At 48.7% G+C, this 18913-nt stretch overlaps 3 protein-coding genes across 3 annotated transcripts; 2 read left to right on the top strand and 1 right to left on the bottom strand.

Annotated features, from left to right (window-relative positions):
• Window positions 1-169: 169 nt before the first annotated feature.
• FPOAC1_004829 (uncharacterized protein) lies at window positions 170-3737 on the top strand (the record flags this gene model as incomplete). The annotated part of the gene is made up of 5 exons (XM_044849367.1): window positions 170-1435; window positions 1485-2375; window positions 2442-2514; window positions 2568-3303; window positions 3365-3737. The coding sequence occupies 5 exons, from the start codon at window positions 170-172 to the stop codon at window positions 3735-3737; spliced, it is 3339 nt and encodes a 1112-aa protein (XP_044708077.1).
• Window positions 3738-4594: 857 nt separating this feature from the next.
• Window positions 4595-9138, bottom strand: FPOAC1_004830 (uncharacterized protein; the record flags this gene model as incomplete). Its single annotated transcript, XM_044849368.1, has 4 exons — window positions 4595-8042; window positions 8092-8359; window positions 8406-8781; window positions 8857-9138. 4 exons carry the CDS (start codon window positions 9136-9138, stop codon window positions 4595-4597), a joined length of 4374 nt encoding a protein of 1457 aa, XP_044708078.1.
• A 3544-nt stretch (window positions 9139-12682) lies between these two features.
• FPOAC1_004831 (uncharacterized protein) lies at window positions 12683-17249 on the top strand (the record flags this gene model as incomplete). Its single annotated transcript, XM_044849369.1, has 3 exons — window positions 12683-13057; window positions 13379-16977; window positions 17033-17249. The coding sequence occupies 3 exons, from the start codon at window positions 12683-12685 to the stop codon at window positions 17247-17249; spliced, it is 4191 nt and encodes a 1396-aa protein (XP_044708079.1).
• Between the last annotated feature and the right edge of the window lie 1664 nt (window positions 17250-18913).

An 18913-nucleotide genomic window follows, 5' to 3' on the forward strand; every position in this document is an offset into this window, starting at 1 on the left:
CGCGTTCAATTTCTATCGAACAATCATTTATGTATCCTTGGCACCTACGGCGTCCTTAGAATAGCCCACAAGGTGCGCCTGCGTCTTGTTTGACTTACAGCGGCATACAATCACATATCATTTGCACCGATTTGTTTCATTCAAAAGGCGCCATTTGCCTGTTGCCGGCATGGCACCAGAATCGTCTCGTCGTCGCAGGCGATCAGATACTGAGAATTCCGACAACAACAACGAATACCGACACGAAACCGGCTCCCCAAAGCGGCAGAGACTAAACAATGACACGAATCGCGGTTCCGACGACAAAGAGCCCCGACAGGCAAATGGCATATCGAGTGAACACGACATGAATAATGGTTTCCAGCCAGGCGCTATCGTTAGAGTCACCGTGGAAAACTTCGTCACCTACGAAAAAGCAGAATTCCTTCCAGGACCACATCTGAACATGGTTGTCGGCCCAAACGGCACGGGAAAAAGTTCTTTGGTTTGTGCCATCTGTCTCGGTTTGGGTTACAGCCCAAAGCACCTCGGACGTGCTGGCTCTGTCAAGGAATTTGTCAAGCACGGAAAAGACATTGCCACAATAGAAATCGAATTACAGAAGCGAGCGAAAGACTCCCAGAACTGGGTTGTTAAGGTGCAGATTCGAAGAGAGCAAAACTCTCAAAAGTGGTGGTTAAATGGCAAAGAAACCAGCCATAAGCGGATTCATGCACTGATGCAGAAGCTCAAGATTCAAGTGGACAACTTGTGCCAGTTTCTTCCTCAAGACAGAGTTGTTGAGTTCGCTGCATGTACACCTGTGGATCTCCTGCGTGAGACCCTACGCGCAGCCGCCCCCGAAGAAATGCTGTCCTGGCAAAGGCAACTCCAAGAACTTGACAAAGACAAGAAAGAGCTGGAACAATCTACTCACGTCGACGTAGAGACCCTGAGAAATTTGGAAAACCGACAGCAAGGCCTCCAAACAGACGTAGACAGATTGCGAGAGCGCGAGGAGATCGTGGAACAGATTAAAAACCTCAAGTCAGCTCTCGTCTTTGCCAAATACACAGAAGCCCGCACGAAGTTCAAAGACGCCAAAGAAAGGAAAAAACTAGCGGAAAGGTCTTTGAGACGTCTCGAACACGATGCTGGCCCATCGCTGGAAGCGGTAAATACGAAACAACTCTACGCTGAACGCATTGACGAAGCAATCTTGAGAAGGAAGGCTGCTTTGAAAGAGGCAGAGGATGCTACCAAGAGATTAGCGCGTGACGCGAACACCGCCTCTGAGAATCTCAAAGAGTTCGAAAACAGCATCGAAGCGGAGCGTAAGGGATTTGATGCTAAAAGAAAAGAGCTGTCCCAGTCGAAGTCGAGGATCACGTCTCTGCAAGCTGATCTGAGAAACCGTCCTGAGAAGTTTAATCCTTCGGACTTCAACCAAAAAATTGTGAGGACTTCTGCTGCACGGCAGATGTGACATGCTAACGCTTGTGTAGCGAGGAGAAGAACACAGACAAAGGGAATTAGAGGGAGAGCAACGTGAACTGTCCGGGCAGCGCGAGGACATTAAAAACAAAGGCAGGTCGATCAACAACGAGATCCGACAGGTTGAAGACAACATCATGTCCTTGGAAACTCAACAAGGCCAGCAGCTGAACTTCATGCGAAAACATTTCCCCGATCTGGCAACGGCCTGGGATTGGATACAGGAAAACAAGCAGGTGTTTGAAAAGGAGGTTTTCGGCCCGCCTATGATCAGCTGCTCCATCAAGGACGAACGGTATTCGGATCAAGTACAATCTCTCTTGCAAGCAGACGATTTTACATGTTTTACGACACAAACCAAGAACGATTATAAAAAGCTGTCGGACCAGTTATATCGCGTCCAAAGTCTGTCTGTCGTTATTCGCTCATGCGCACAACCACTCAGCGCTTTCCAGCGGCCAGTTAGCCTGGATGAAGCAAATGAGTTAGGACTTGATGGGTTTGCAGTCGACTTTGTCGACGGTCCAGAGCCCGTATTAGCGATGCTGTGTGCTGAGAAGAGGCTTCATCAGTCAGGTGTTTCCCTCCGGGATCATAACGATGCTCAATACGACCGCCTAGTCAAAGGCGGTAAAGTCAATTCCTGGGCAGCTGGAAACCAATCTTTTATCGTCAGAAGACGCAAGGAGTACGGACCTCAGGCGATGACGGCCGTTACCAAAAGTATTCCTCCGGGAAGATTCTGGACCTCACAACCTGTTGACGGACAAGAAAAGCAAGAAATGAACAAGCGGCTACTAGAATTGAACGGCGAGAGGGATATCTTCAAGGAGCAGTACCGCGAGTTACAAGGCAAGATCCAGGCCATTGAGGATCAAAAGAATAACATTCACGACGCTATTGTGAGTCATATGTTTTTTTCTTTCTTTCGTTTATCAGTCAAAGCGCGAAATGCTGACCAAATTCAGACACAACTGAAGGCCGAGAAGAACACTTTGCAAAAGGAATATCAAAAGTGGCAATCCCTCCCCGAAAAGATTGGTAAGTAACAAGGTGGAAATCACTGGTCTTTAGGTGTGCTGACATGGGTCTAGAATCTGAGGAGCGTTCCAGAGCGGCTCACGAACAATCCTTACGAGATGCACGCAAACGAATGGTCGAGATTCGGTACGAGTGGGATGAAGCCGTCCTTCGCCGAGCTCAATTAGTTCTCCGCCATAAGGAGACAATCGAGAGTATTCGAAAAGCGCACCAGGCTCTTCTTGAAGCCGAAATTTGTGGGATTGAAGCCCATTCCGACGTTGTTGGCCTCATAGCTCGAAACTCCCATATCATGGAACGCCTCGACGCAGAGAAAGAGACGTTAAAACAAGCCACTGAAGATGCCAGTCGAGCCCGAGACGAAGGCAACCGTCTTTCTGAGACGGTGCAACGAATGATTGACAGCGAACCCGAAAAGCGTGATCTGTTCTCGGACCTCTGCGAAGGAAGGACTCCTGAGGCTATTCAAGTTGATATTGGAGCCGAGGAGGCCAAACTTGAGTGCATGCACACGCCGAATCCCAATGTTCTACGCGAGTTTGAGAAACGTGCTGAAGAAATTGCTCGGTTGACACGCAAAATGGCTGGGTCAACCGAGAAGCTCAACGACATTACCCAAGAAATTGAAGAATTGAGATCAAAATGGGAACCTCGACTGGACGAACTGGTAGCCCAGGTTAACGACGCCTTTGCATATAATTTCGAGCAAATCAGTTGTGCTGGCGAGGTCCGTATCCACAAACCAGATGACTTTGACGCCTGGGCTTTAGACATCATGGTTCGATTCCGGTATGTATTTCTTCTGCTCTTTCCCGTTATCACTCGTGGTCGCTTTAGCTAACAATCCCAGTGAAAACGAGACGCTACAGCAATTGACCGCACATCGCCAGTCTGGTGGCGAGCGAGCTGTTTCTACCATATTCTTCCTTATGGCCCTTCAATCTCTGGCACAGTCGCCATTCCGTGTTGTGGATGAAATCAATCAGGGCATGGACCCTCGCAACGAACGAATGGTGCACGAGCGAATGGTTGAGATCGCATGCCGCGAGCATTCAAGCCAGTACTTCCTTATCACCCCAAAGCTCTTGACTGGCCTCAGATACGACCCCAAGATGCGTGTGCTTTGTATTGCGAGTGGCGAGCACATGCCTCGGGAAGGTCGCAAACTTGATTTCAAGCGATGCCTGAGAGTCCAAAAGGGGCTCATGACTGCCTCCGCATAGTTCAGAGCCACTGCTTTTTGTCTTCTTTTCTTTTGAAGTATTTTATGTGTAGTTTTAGCAGCAAGAAAAGTCGGCTTGCTGGATTTAAAGAGACAAGGCGAAAAGGAATTGATACCATGATATTATGCGAGGAAACATCTTGTCAACATTAATTAATGCATTCCCATGATGGATACTTGATTCGCAACAGTAAAGCAGTCTCGGAATCTTGGCGATAGGCATGTACACTTTCAAGCAATCCCATTCCACAGTTGTCGTTTACGCTATGCATGTGCCCGCACGGCTAATCAATCACACCAAGGTGGGAAGCATCAGAAACCGACAGCGTCTCAATTTTGAACCAGACAGTACATCATTTATTCATTTATCTTTCTCCCATACATGACCACACTCTTCAAGAGAGAAATGGCTCGCTCTACAGTCAAGACTACATACATATATGTTGCAGTAACAAAGCCTATACCCCCATGTCTTCCAAGACCCCTCTGTGACAATATAATTGAAGAATAGAAAGGTTCCTTATTTTACACAACCTTTTTTGAGAACCAGGCAAAAAGAACAAGTATAACAAGTATGGCAACCCTTCCCTCCAAAGTGAAGAGTGAGTAGAAGGGAATTAAAAGAGATAGCCCTTCTTCAAAAGAATTAGTTTTCAGAAAATTCGAACTCGTCGAAAAGTGGAAAGAAAAAAACCGCATGCGAAAATGACAGAGCTGTCACGGAAGACAACTGGAACTCCATTCCACCTTTGCGAAGATCGGGATGTACAGACGTTGACCATCGACCATAAATCAAAACGAAGAGGGTGGGTATATTTGTGTCATGAAAGCGTATTGGTATCCAGGAATTACTTGCGATTAGTTGTGTCGAGGCTTGTCCCCGTCATTGTGGTTTTCCTCCGTGTCAAGTCTCTTGCGCCAATCTGCCAGACTCTCGCTGAGGCCGACGCCGACAGCGGTATCGCTTTCCTTCTTGGCGCCTGAGGATGCCTCGAAGTCAAAGTTGGTGCTCAATCGATAGTTCTTGTTGGTTGCCTCCCACTGGCTCCGAAGGGTTTCAAGCTCGTTGGCAAGGCTGTCCAGGGCTGCGCTGTTTCTAGCTTCCAGGCCCCCATTTCCGTTTCCGTTTGTGCTTCCATAGACACTCTCGCCTTCGGAGCTCTCCTGTCTCGAATGCCCTAGGCCCAAGCCATTGGCACCGACAGCCACTTCAGAGTTCACACTGGGCACTTGCCGGCTACGCCGACGGTAGTTATCAACAGAATGCTCAACCTGGTCCAGCAGGAGGGCCACCTTTTGCTCAGCATCGTTTGCACGCTGCTCAAGAAGAGTATTCTCAGATTGCAGCTGCTCTAGATCCTTTCGATGGCTGTTCAACTTTTGTGTGGCTGCTTCGTGATGCTGATTGGTCTCCTGTAGCTCTGTTTGAAGGCCGGCAAGTCGTTTCTCCATTTGGGCTGCAGACTCTTCAAGCTCTGTCTCGAGGCTTCGGATTCGCGCTTGGAGTTCTGCTTTCTCGCCCTCCCAGTTGGCGGAGGTCGACGATGTTCCGGCTTGAGCGTTATCCTCGAGATCTTCTATCTCTGTCTTCAAACGGGCATTTTCCGTTTTATACCGAGACAATTGATCTTTCAGTTGCTTAAGCATCTTCTCGGTGCCCTTGACATAATGCACTGCGGACTGATAGTCGCTCTCGAGCTGCGATAATTTCTCGCGCCAAGCCGCCTCAGACTCTTGGACTTGAATGGCAAACGCTTGCTTTGTTTCTTCATGGGCGGCAGATGAACTGGCGAGCTGGGATTCAAGGTCACGAACGCGATTCAAGTCAGGTGAGTTGGCCGGTGAGTTGATCCGTGGGTTTGTAATGCCACGAGTGCGAATAGAAGCGGTAGGGCTTATGCCTCGTTCGCTCAAAATGTCCTTGAGCGCATTGTGCTGCACGGTCATGGCATTAGTCTCGAGTTGCTGAGCAGCTAGTTGGTTCTTGAGATCAGTATTAGCTGCCTGTAGGCTTTGCGTATCACGCAAAGCAGACTGTAATTGCCTTCTGATGGTAACACCTTCACGACTTGACTGTTCTTGGTATTGTTCGAGGCCTGCAATGCGCTCTTCTGCGCCACGTAGCTTGTCGGCTGCCGCCTCAACTTCCTGCTGGTACTTCTTAACCAGTTCATTTGAGGTAGCGAGCTGGGTCTGCAGAGCCGCAATTCGTTCACTGTCCGCTTTGCTCGGGCCAGAAACATCTCGAGCCGAAATCTTATCAAGACCTGCGAGAACTGCCTGCCGGGTTGTTCGAGCTTCAGTTGCGTGCTTCTCCGAAAGTTGCTCAGCATCGCGAAGACGTTGGGTGGTAGCTACAAGCTCGGCAGTGCGAGCTTCGTGCTCAAACTTAAGCTTGTTGAGCTGCGTCTCGATCTTTTCGCGCTGATTCCGTTCTTCTGCCAGCTTGTTCTCTAGAAGGGCTGTAGAATCCTCAGAGGCTACGATGGCAGCCCGAAGAGAGTCGAAAGTGTCGCTATGGTCTTTCGAGTTCCCAATAGCTTCATGGTATTTCTGCTCCATGTCGTTCTTCTCGATACGGAGTAGTTCGACAGTAGCGGCAACCTCGGCGCGAGCTACTGAATGTTCTCGCGCTTCATGTTGGGCAAGATGCAGTTCGGCCTTGAGTCGCTCAACTTCTGTCGACGTTTGCTGTTTGTAGCTTTCGAGTTCTGCCATGCGTTTCTGGGCCGCATTCGAGGTGTCATCTGCCAACAGGCGAGCTTTCCTCTCCGAGTCAAGCTCACTCCTAGCGGAATCGAGTCGTGATTGAAGGTCTTTTTGAACATGTAGCGCAGAAGCAAGCTTCCTACTCAGCTCACTAGACCTAAGTTCAGAGTCATCCTTGGGACCATCGAGCTGCGGCGTACTGGCCGAGCTTCCACCTAGGTGCGCCGCTAGTTTGGCCTTGGAATAGATGGCTTCTTGTATGGCGGCATCACGTTGCTTCTCTGCCTCGGCAATTTGCTTGGCAGCGACAACGGCTTGCTTGTCAACTGCGGTCTGGACATTGGCAAGCTCGGATCTCATCGCCAACAAAGCCTCTATGAGCGGTCGATCCTCATCGTCAAAAGTCTCGGTGGCCTTATTGTCAAGCAAAGGACTATACGAAGTGTTGGGGACGTAGCCAGCCTTCCGCGCCAGCTCCAGTTCGGATGCATACCATGCATTTCGGTTCCGGGCAGAGTCCAGCTCCTTCAGAAGAACGACTGTTTGCGAGTTCCTTCCCGATGACCGTCTATTGATGTTATTGCTGGGTTGCCTTGTAGGGACTGGTGGCGAAGCTGGCCGAGGCGCGATTGTCGGTTTGATCGAGGCATCTGACGTGCCATCGGACGAGCCTTGAGGTCGACCTTGCGGAACTTGTTTAACTTTGGACGCATCTCCACTCACTTGATCCTGCCGTGAAGCAACACGTGGTGGTTGTTGAACGGGTGTTCGTTGACCGTTGGATGCAGGGCTATCAACCTCGCTAATTACTTCTCGTGTGATCGGTGAGCCAGAGTGCATCGCTCTTGGCGAACCGGAAGCGCCACTACGTTCTGCTGATTGTCCCCGAACTCGCGCCACGGCAGAAACGTCCACAGTAGGCCTGGCAGGCATCGGGCCTTGGGGAGGTGGACCCAACGGAGGCATCGCAGAGGCTCTAGGAAGCTTTGCGTTTGCGACAGCGGGTTGCGAACCTTCAACCTCCACACTGTTAGGTGGCGATCGATGACCGTTGGGTGGAGCAGATGGCGCTCCCACAATCATCTTTCTCGAGTCCGATGGGCCATTTGATCCGTCTCGTGCAGGGTACGGGCGATTACCCTCACTGGCACTCGGTCTACGTGAGCCTTGCACTCGCGCAGGCTGCGAAGTCTGTGGCGCATCATTCGGGTATCGAATCTTCGAGGTGTCCAGAACATAGAGGAGTCCTAGATCGCTGATGGATGCGTTTGCTGAACTTGGCTCTCCGCCAAGAACCACGATCGATTTACCAACCGTCGTCATGCTGTGGCCGGAGCGTTGGGAAGGAGAAGGCCCCATGTTTTGAAACGTGTACCATCGTCTTGACGAAATCCTGAAAGCCGCAAGGTCGCCAAGATCTGTCCCTTCCTCGGTCCTTCCTCCAAAGACGTACATGACATCGTCTACGAGAGCGGCGGCATGACCTTCTCGTGGGGCTGGGATATAGCCAATGCAGTCAAATTGAGACCATTTGTTGACTGCCGGATCGTAACACCAAACGTCGTTGAACCACTTGAAACCATTCGTACCACCGAAGCTAGAATTCTGTCAGTGGTTATTCAGCACTGCTTGCAGTCTATACTCACAGATACATCTTGTCATTGAAGGTTATCATTGTATGATTAGTACGAGCTGCCGGCATTTTGGGGCTTGTCTCGCCATGGACTAGGATTTCCCAACGGTTGTTTGGCATCTGGAGTTGGTTGAGATCAAATGCCGAAAGATCGTTCATAAACAGCCCCTCGACCTGACCTCCAAAAACGTAGATTTTAGAACCGAGTATATTGAGGGAATGACCATAACGGCCCGAAGGTCGTGGTCCGGACGGCAGGGCACGAGACCATTGTCTCGTTGCTGATCTGATTAGCGAATAAAAATGTACAGGCACAATGAAGCTTACAAGTATTCAGGAGATAGAGCGTCTCATCAAGAACATCAGACTCATCGATCTTGGTATCTCCACCATACACAATGAAAGCGTTGCCAACAAGCAAACTCGAGTGGCCGACTCTTGGGCCGGGACCTTCAGCAGTTGTCGCCAAGGGATAGCAGGCCATGTTACCTCCTGCCTCAATCATCCAGAGGTCACCTTTGACAGTAGAGCCGTTAATTAAACCGCCCATCAAGTACACATCTCCCTCCTTCGATGACACAGAATTAACAGCAGCCCCGTATCGTGGGAATGGTGGAGGATGGGTGGAAGTATATGTTAATCGACGTTGTGACCAGGGGTATAGCGATGCATTAGGCCCATTCATGGGAGGCCCGTTTCTTAACTGGATAATGTGTTAGCAGTTGCCAATGAGTCAAGACAGTCAACACTGTAGAGAAAAACTGCATAGAAGACTTACAGATGGGTCGCTGGGTTGTTGAGTTGACTGGTCAGCACTTCCACCACGGCGCCCATGACCATGGTTTTGTGCAGGCCCAGGTCCCTGATCAGGGCTTCCACCCGTGACCTCATTTTCTATTGAGTTCACGCTTCCGGTAGGGGTTGCACGATGCTGTAAAGGGCCCTTTTCAGCCGCGCGAGCGGTGATGCTTTGTATCGACCCTTGGGAGCCAGAACCTGCGTCGCGGCTGGCAGATTGCGACTTGTCTGGATGTTTCTTCGATTTGAACAGGAAAGCCATTATTTATTGCGAAGAGGCCGCGGTGCGGCGAGAGTTGGTTCGAGAGCAGTATTTGTCGTCTTGCAACTAAACAGGATGCAATGGGTGGAAGTCGCGGGAAATCGGACGTTATCGTGGTGTAGCGGTCGCGTGTTAAGGATCGCCAGGAGACAAAGCGGATGTTCCGACTGCGGAGGCGATCCAGCCACAAACGTAGAAACAGGTACGGATATCGATATTCGAATTTCGAAATGGCTGGGCCAGCATTGGCGAACGTGCTGACAGAACGCGAATTGTACTCTGGAGATTTAGAGACGTGGTCAACCTCCCGAATTACGGGGAGTCCAAGGCAGGGGAGGGGGTTGGCCTCGTAGTGGACGATGCGCTGTCGCACGCTGTTAAGCAACAAGAATTTCTATTGTATCGTGCTGCGTCCACGCAGTTGCTGGTTGTTTCAAATGGTCGTAAACATCAAGGCGGGTTGAAAGGGAGATGAAGGAGTGACGATGCGGCGGATGGAAAGCCCCCGTTGGGTTGGCGCAGCAAAAGATGTGAGATGGAAAAGCAGGTGGTGATGGTCAGGTACGAAATAAGCGACCAAAGCCTGCAACAGCTGCAACGGAACGGAAACGGGCAGCGCAACGATAGATGGGGCTTAGTCCTTGCCTCTTCTGATGTGGTTGTGGATATAGATTGGAGGACAGCTACATTGCTACGTTAGGTAGTTAACTACGGATAATAGGTTGCTTCTTACAGTACCTTGGTAGCCTCAGTGGCCTTTTTACACATTGGTAGGTGTTAGGTTGGTACTATTGTTGTCTTCTACTCCAGCAAGGGCACTCAGACAGACTAGGAACGTTCTCTTCTAATCCCTGGAGCCAACGGCCAATCAGATCTTGAGCTTTGATGTGCCCCTGGGCGGCCCTCGCCCGACCCATCATCCTGGACCATATTAGGGGTTCCATTCTGACCAACTTAGAGTGCCAATGCAACAGACTAGCCAATATTTTGCATGGATTTGTGTCTAAAAGTCGAGAGAAGCAGATGTTTATGTTTACCTAGATCTCTTACAGAACAGACTGTATATGCCACTGCAGTTGACACTAGGCATCGAGGTAAGGTGACGTGATGTTCAGCATTCATATATATCTAGGTATCTATAGTAGGTAGGTAGGTAGATAAGAGTTGGTAGTGTCTTTAAGTAACGAATGTGGCTGACATCTCTTACAATTCAATACGTATCGCAAAAATCAGAAGCACGGCAGTTATCAATCGCGGTCGCAATCAGGATGCATTTTATTAAGCTGCTCGGTACACCTTTACGCGATTTGATGTCACATTCCGGCTATGTGCATTCGTTTCTGCCCCATGGTGTCTTTGTTCTAATGTACTGTCTGTACTATTTTCTACGTATGGGATTTTCCCTGTCGACCTCGAGAAGTGGAGATATTATGCCGATACCCAGCGGCTGGGGACAATATAATCAAGTCCATCCAATTGCCCACCGGTTGGTGTGCCCCTTTTGTGCATGTGTTCTGTACCTGACAGGAAGCCACTTTACGAATTGGTTATAGGCAGGTAGTTTTAAATCCGCAGCAGAGCGTTTGAATTGTCACTGGTTCTGCTGCCAAGTAATGCTCAAGAAAGAGATGATCAAGCATTTGAAGTCACACTGCCCAGGGCCTTGAAGCTTGTACACAATCATTTGATTCCATACATCCAAGTAATGGGAAACGCCATAACGCTGGCACATGAGTACCACCTCATGTTAGTATGTCTACCATATGTACGTACTCTCCAGAGTACGCATAAACGTGGGTTTAACTGCATGTGATAAACAATACCAGACAATTGTAAGTTGAGTTGCACCGCCCTGATTTTATTGTGATGGGTGGTTCAACACGGAGCGCTACTCCTATCATAAGAGGTCACTGAGTCATTATTATTTACGTTATACCTACCTCCCAGGCACATGCTGCTCAATATTGCTACTATGACAGTACCAGACACGAATAGCATTATCAAAATATAACAAGCCATCTGTCCAGATAGTGAATGCCATGTAATCAACTGGTCATTGGTTTGATATAACCTCGAAAACAAATAATGTTTACTAGTAAGTACAGTTCTATAAGAAATAGCAAGCAGATCGAACAAGCATCCATATTTATGTCGTTTCATGTTTCTCGGACGCTAACATGGTCAAACTCAACGGTCTTAGTAACCATGCCAAGCTTCTCGGTGATTACTACTCTTTTCCTGCCCCACCCAATTGCTTTTGCTTAACAAGGTGATGAAAGAAAGGGGTGAAGCACTATCATTTCAGTACCACAGCAAGTTGTGAAGATGAAGAAGAGGGCGATTAAACATGTGTGAAATCAATGCTGTGATACAAGTTTGAAGTGATGAGATATATGAACGGGGGCGTATATCTTGATGTGCCATGACTCACCTGAACTGGTAATCAACTAACTGCCTTGCAGTGGAAAACTCAAGCTCAAAAGAGACATATCGCTACGGAATTGCAAAGAATCAAATCAACGGGAAATGGTGATGATGACAATGCACTCGAAAACATTGTGTAGGTCGTATCTATTGGGTGCCTACAGAGTAGTAAATTATCTATAGGCTGGCATTTATTATCCTTGAGTGCCTACTTAGGGATAACTTGTGAAGAACTCCGATGTCAAACAAAACCTCCCGGTAGCCATGTGTATGGCCACGCATTGCGCTCCTAATGGCCTTATATATCTAACACTTAGATTACCTTAGTACCTTGCCCAAGGGTAGTAGTATGTACTCTTGATTGGTAACTCAGCGCTCTGTTGCTTGCATCAATGCTTCAGAGCTCATCTGATGGTGGTTAGGCAAATAACCCCGAGTTTTATCTACTTGAGATTGAACTGGGACAACGTATTGGACAACAACTACAGAGATTGGTACTAACATGAAAGCAGGTAGTCAGTACTGGACTTGGGTTTACTAATGCAATGGCAAATCGTTACAGTCAGATGGTAATTGAAAGTAACCAATTGCTACGAGTGAAAGGCTCAAACGTTTTTGATGAGATGCAAATTCATTCAACATGTAAGCAACACATGCACAACGAACAGTAGCCGGTCACTGTTAGGAATTCCTAACTTTTTGGCGTTATCCTGGTCAGCCACATGGACTACCAACCGTGTAGGCCGAAACTCTAAGCCTCATAATATTTTACTCCTCTCATTAGGTACCTACCTTCAAAAAAAAAAAAACCTACCTTCTGCACCCGACTAGGTTTATCGAGTAATTCAAGAAGTTCTTCAGCCTCGGTCTCAATAAACTGAGCACTGATTCGCAATGCCGGCTTGAGCTACACAGTCGAGCATGACAGCTGTGTCGTTACAATAGACGTCACTTCATCCACATCTCTTTAGCCAGCTACCCGCACCCGCCTTACTGCAAGCTCCTCCGCCAACGCTAGACCCAAACTCCCGCCAACTCGTGCTCGTCACGACAACACGCGCTTCTTGGCCGCAACAAAACTGCTTTGTAGACAACGATAATCCGCAATTATTAGGTCGCCATGGCGCTGCGATCCGATACCAACGGCACCTCTGCGCCCACAGCTGAACCAAATGGAGTCGCCTCGGCCACGAGACCCAGGCCGAACGGCCGTTCAACCTCGAACGATGCTACTAGAAGTGACGAAGACGACCAACGGCCCTTAAGCGCACCAGGTCGCCGCAACGGAAGCATATCGCTGGGGACGAGAGACGATATCGAGCACCATCAGCAGACGCGGCCTGCGAAGCCGTTGCTACTCAGATCGAAGAGTGACTACGCGCCACGGCTGATGGATGAGACTGAGCCTATAGAAGAAGACATACCTGATTGGGGTGCTAGACACGGTTTTGAGGACCATTACCAATCTGAGGATATTATATCTCAACTGGCTAACGTGAGTTGAACTTCTCATTAATTCTTCCCTGTGCGCTAGTCGGTCAGTTCCGGTGCACCCCAAGTTCTGTATCATGCTCGATTGGCGCAGGACAAAACATCCCGGTTACAATGTATGCTGTGGCACGTGGGAAAAATCACCATATCGATCTGCGGACTTCTTTACCTGGTCCATTCGACCGCTTGGTTGTTCTCCCTGGGTTCTGTTGTGGATATCTTGACGAACACACACAAACATGCACATACAGAACTCATGACAAGAGCACTCCGTATTCGCGATGTCTTCCAGTTTTCAGCCTATTAATCTGACGATACTTTGCAGAATTGGTACATGTACTATACCGATAAACGACATGAAACGACGGGCAAACCGAAACCACCCCAATACGAGCTTCAAGATTGGCGACAAAGGGACAGGTTAAAAACAGTATCCGCAGCTCTTGCAGTGTGTTTGAACATAGGAGTTGAACCTCCCGACCAACTCAAGACTAACCCAGGAGCGAAACTCGAAGCATGGACGGACCCGACCGTTCCTCCAATTCAGAAAGCCCTCGAAAACATCGGCAAGGCCCTACAGGCACAATATGAAACTCTCGCGATAAGGGCGCGATATAAACAGTACCTGGATCCTTCTGTTGAAGAGACGAAAAAGTTTTGCATCTCGTTACGTCGAAATGCTAAAGAGGAGCGTGTTCTTCTTCATTATAACGGGCATGGTGTTCCAAAACCTACCGCATCGGGCGAGATATGGGTTTTCAATAAAAATTACACCCAGTATATCCCCGTATCTTTATACGATCTGCAACATTGGCTGCAAGCTCCCACTATCTTTGTTTGGGATTGTTCTGAAGCTGGCAATATCCTGAACAATTACCACAGATTTGTCGAGAAACACGAAGAGGAAGAGGAAGAAGCTGCGGAGCGTGATCCCAACTACACAAAAACGAATTTCCGGCCTTATATTCACCTGGCTGCATGCGCTGTGAAGGAGAATCTACCAACAAACCCTCTGTTGCCTGCCGATCTCTTTACTGCTTGTCTCACTACTCCTATTGAGATGGCTCTGTGGTTCTTTGTTCTACAAAACCCTCTCAAAACAAAGGTCAGTCCAGAACGAGCAAAAAAGCTACCTGGCCGACTTCAAGAACGGCGAACACCACTTGGTGAGCTTAATTGGATCTTCACCGCCATCACAGATAGCATCGCGTGGACAACGTTGCCGCGTGATCTATTTCGCAAGTTCTTCCGACAGGATCTCATGGTGGCGGCTCTATTCCGCAATTTCCTGCTGGCCCAACGGGTAATGACTGTCTATGGCTGTCACCCTCAGTCTTATCCTAAGCTGCCAGACACTCATCAGCATCCATTGTGGGAGACTTGGGACCTAGCTGTAGACATGGCGTTATCTCAGCTCCCTGCATTGGAGAAGAAGGAGAATGAAGGCTATGATTACGAGTACCAGAATTCGAGCTTCTTCACAGAACAACTTACCGCTTTCGACGTTTACCTCACAAGAGGCGATGCAATGGCTCAAAAGTCGCCCGATCAGTTGCCTGTCGTATTACAGGTCCTACTCAGCCAACAGCATCGCGTCAGGGCCCTTATCTTACTTGGGCGCTTTCTTGACTTGGGTCCATGGTCTGTCCAGCTCGCTCTAAGTATAGGCATATTCCCATATGTTCTTAAACTTTTGCAGTCTGCTGCAGCTGAGCTGAAACCCGTTATGGTCTTTATATGGGCACGTCTCATTGCAGTGGACCTTTCTTGCCAGCAGGATCTTATTAAAGACAGCGGTTATAGTTATTTTGCACAAATCCTCAAACCCTCTGAGGGGCTGCCCGTTGTAGATAGCGATGAACACAAAGCTATGTGCGCTTTCATTCTGGCAATGCTCTGCAAAGACTACAAGAATGGCCAGATGGTTTGTAACCAGACAGATATCATGACTTACTGCTTGACACATCTTCAAAATGAGGAGAACCCTCTCCTTCGACAATGGGCTTGTCTATGCATTAGCCAGCTGTGGCAAGACCTCCCAGAGGCGAAATGGCGAGGTATCAGGGAGAACGCGTACGTCAAGCTGGCGTATCTCGTGAGAGATCCTTGTTGTGAGGTGCGAGCCGCCATGGTTCATGCTATGACCACATTTCTTGGTATTCCCGATCTAACAGAGGAAGTGGCTCGAATTGAGGAGTCGATTGCATGGACCATACTTGATATGGGGAATGACGGAAGTCCCATGGTTCGTAAAGAGTTTGTCGTTTTCCTGTCACATTTCGCTGTTCGCTTTGAAAGTAAGTTCTTAGTTGCAGCTTACGAACAGTTGGTTGAGGAGAAGGAGTATCTCATCTTCCCTCCCCAAGATGACGGCCAGGAGCACAAAATGGGCTTGCATTACGCAAGGCCGGAAAACCGCAACAAGGATGGCACTATCAAACCAATGGCCCACGGTCTTTCTCACAACACCGTATACATGGCATTGTGGAAGTTGGCTCTAGTTCTTAGTGTGGATCCTCACCCTGAGGTACAGCGAGAAGCTACTATTGTGGTGGACTATATTCACCACGCGCTCCTCAGCTCAAAGGTCGGTGCTCAGACGCAACTCGTCATGGCCGAGATTCAAAAGCGCGCAACAAGACTGGCGAATAGGCACATGACCAATACAAGCCAGCGGAACAATGCCATTGGTTCTTCCAACTCACAGCCATTGCCTTCACCTGGACTCTTGCGTCGAACTGCCAGTTTGCTCTTTCCGTCATTGGTCACCAACGAAGACAAATCGCGACCAACAACACCAACCCTGCCTCGATCACCCTCAATGAAGCTCGTTTCGAACCAAGTGCCTGTGCCTCCGGAACAAAATGATCGCACCTCAGCGCAGGCATTATATAATGTTGCGCATGAACCGTATTCAGGCGCATTCAAAGAGCGAGATTTGACAAAACCTCCCACACTCCCACTCAAGAGCAGATTCCTGGAATGGTCTATTGAATACTTCCGTGAACCACAGATGAAACCAAGCGAAGCAGACGAGCCAGGAAGCACCGAGTACAACGAGCGGCTCTGGCGAAGAGCTCGAAACGAAACCATATTCCGAGAAACTCAGCCATTGAAGCAACAAGCGGGAAGCCACAAGTGGAACAACCAGCTTGGAATTGTCAACAATGGGGCTCAGCCTGCAAAGATGACATTTCACCAATTTGAGGATCATCTTGCTGTCGCAGATGAGGGCAACACGGTTTACGTGTGGGATTGGAAGAAACAAGGTCGGTTGAGCCGCTTCAGCAACGGAAATCCAGAAGGATCTAAGATCAGCGACATGAAATTTATCAACGAGGATGACCAAGCGATGTTGCTTACAGGATCTTCCGATGGTGTGATTAGAGTATATCGCAACTATGAATCGGACAGAGCCATTGAGCTTGCTTCTTCTTGGCGTGCCTTGACACACATGGTACCCAGCAACGTCAACTCAGGAATGGTGTTCGATTGGCAGCAGGTCACAGGCCGGGTCCTTGTTGCCGGCGATGTCCGAGTTATTCGAGTATGGTATGCGGCTTACGAGACCTGTGTCATGGACATCCCAGCGCGTTCGGGATCCTGCGTGACTTCTCTAACTTCAGATCAAATGACGGGCAACATGTTTGTAGCCGGCTTTGGAGACGGCGCTGTTCGTGTTTTTGATACAAGGAACAGACCTCAGGAGTCAATGGTACGCAAGTGGAAGGACGAATCAGATCGGCAATGGATCAAGAGCGTCCATATGCAGCGCGGTGGTCAGCGGGAACTTGTGAGCGCAAGCAGAAATGGCAAAGTCAAAATTTGGGATATCCGAATGGATAAACCTCTCCATTCGTTCCAAACTACACGGGACACGCTCCGGACCGCTAGCACACACGAACACCTACCGGTCTTTGCAGTGTAAGTATCAAGTGAAATCTCCAACTGGAAAGACAATGGGCTAACTTCTTATCAGGGGCACATCGGCTCATACCGTCAAGGTATTCAATCTCGACGGCCATGAGCTGTCCAGTGTTGAACCTTACTCGAGCTTCTTGCAGCAAAATCGTAGCTCGGCTATCTCAGCAACTGCATTCCACCCTCATCGTCCTATCCTGGGATGCGCTGCTCGAGGAGATCATCACATCAATTTTTTCACCTGCGAGAAATCCGAACCTATGTCCTCAAGCTAGCGTCCTTGGGGTAGCAGGTTTCACGTATAGTTAGACAGTCATGCGTCCAAGAATTTGAGACGGGATGAGATCCGGTACCAGCATCAGGACGAGGGAAAGGGCTATGAATATTCTCTGTATAGTTGCATGTTGCATCATCAGGATTTCTTTTGATACCTATCGGCGTTATGGGGCAAGACAAGCGAGGCGGTTCAAAGATGCGAGTGATATTTCGTTCTTCGACAGACGTGTTTCTCAGGGCATCATTTTATGCGACTCTTCAAGTTAGTTTCGTTAGACGAAGGAATGCGGCATTGATGGGATGTATAATACATTAATACAAATTGCTAATTTGACCATTCGTGAGCATGCATCTTTTGTCATGGCTGTGTTTCTTGACATTCACCAGTGGCAATCTGTGTATGTTCCATTTTAAAATATCATCTGCTAGTCATTTGTCGATATACAATCAATGTACGTTTCGTGCTTGTTGCGGTAACACGATTTCTACAGCAGTGCGAACACTAAGCTTTTAGCACAGTGGTCAGTATTGCTGAACTCAAGAATATAAATGTCTACAGGAAATGTCGATGCGTGAAAGAAGACGTGGACATCTTTTCTGGGTCCAGCAACTCGAAGACGGCGGCGGTATTATCGTGTGGTTGCAATGGTTGCGTGATGCTCTTTGGACCTTTGGGCGAGCATCCGGCCTATGAGCTTATATTCCACGCACCCACGACGTTGTTGTCTTGAAAAGTTGATAGGACAAATAAAGCGAAAGGCTTTTTGTGGATGCTGCAGCCACAGTTGGTAGGCTGAGATGGGAGTGTTGAATTGAATTGAGTTCGAACTCAGCAGTGATCTGCCTGTCTTACTTACATTCGTAGTTATGCGCTCTTATTCACAGGCAGGTCGGGTTCACGGCCAAAACAACCTATCATTTCCTCGATTCTGTTTAACAAATGGCTATAGTACCCGGGTACAGATTGATGCTGGAGGTGAGTGAGATGTACCTACCGACCTGATTATTACCTAGGTAGCAGTCAGTTAATGGAACCTAGAGGGGTTGGTTCATGGTATGTGTGTTTTTCCGCTGAAGCGGGTGCGTGAGATCTAATCGTTTCCCCACGTTCTACAACTTTCAACATGCCTTATACATCCATGGCACACTGTCACCGAAACCAAGCCACACCACGATGCGCCCGTTTGTTGATTTTCCCAGGCATTTTGAGCCCATGTATCGTGGGAAATACGAGCCCGAACTCCGGAACAAAAACACCGTTATCCTTACCTGGTTTGGTGGGCCTGAGAGCTTGCTGCACACACTATGCACCAAGGGTCTTGGGATACTACTTGTGAGGCGGGTTCAGCGGGGGAATGCGTAAAGCTAGGTTTGGCTATTATTGGTTACACAGAACGCCGATGTGTTGATGATTATACGTACGGGGACCTAATAGACAGGACTCTAGACTTTTCATGGTCTCCGACTACTTACTTGGGTACTTGACATATCATCTGCGTGTACTTCACCCAGTCAAGCCTGGGACAAAGTTACCCAAGGTCTTACTTACATGCCTAGGCAGACACTCAACTCGTACTCATGCTCATCGAGGTTGAGGCAGGTGTCAACAACCAACCATTCGGTAGTCTTACCTTATCGCCAGGTAGCCTCCAGTTTCTTTCGC

Source organism: Fusarium poae, chromosome 2 (genome assembly GCF_019609905.1).
Source record: "Fusarium poae strain DAOMC 252244 chromosome 2, whole genome shotgun sequence".
Lineage (NCBI taxonomy): Eukaryota > Fungi > Ascomycota > Sordariomycetes > Hypocreales > Nectriaceae > Fusarium > Fusarium poae.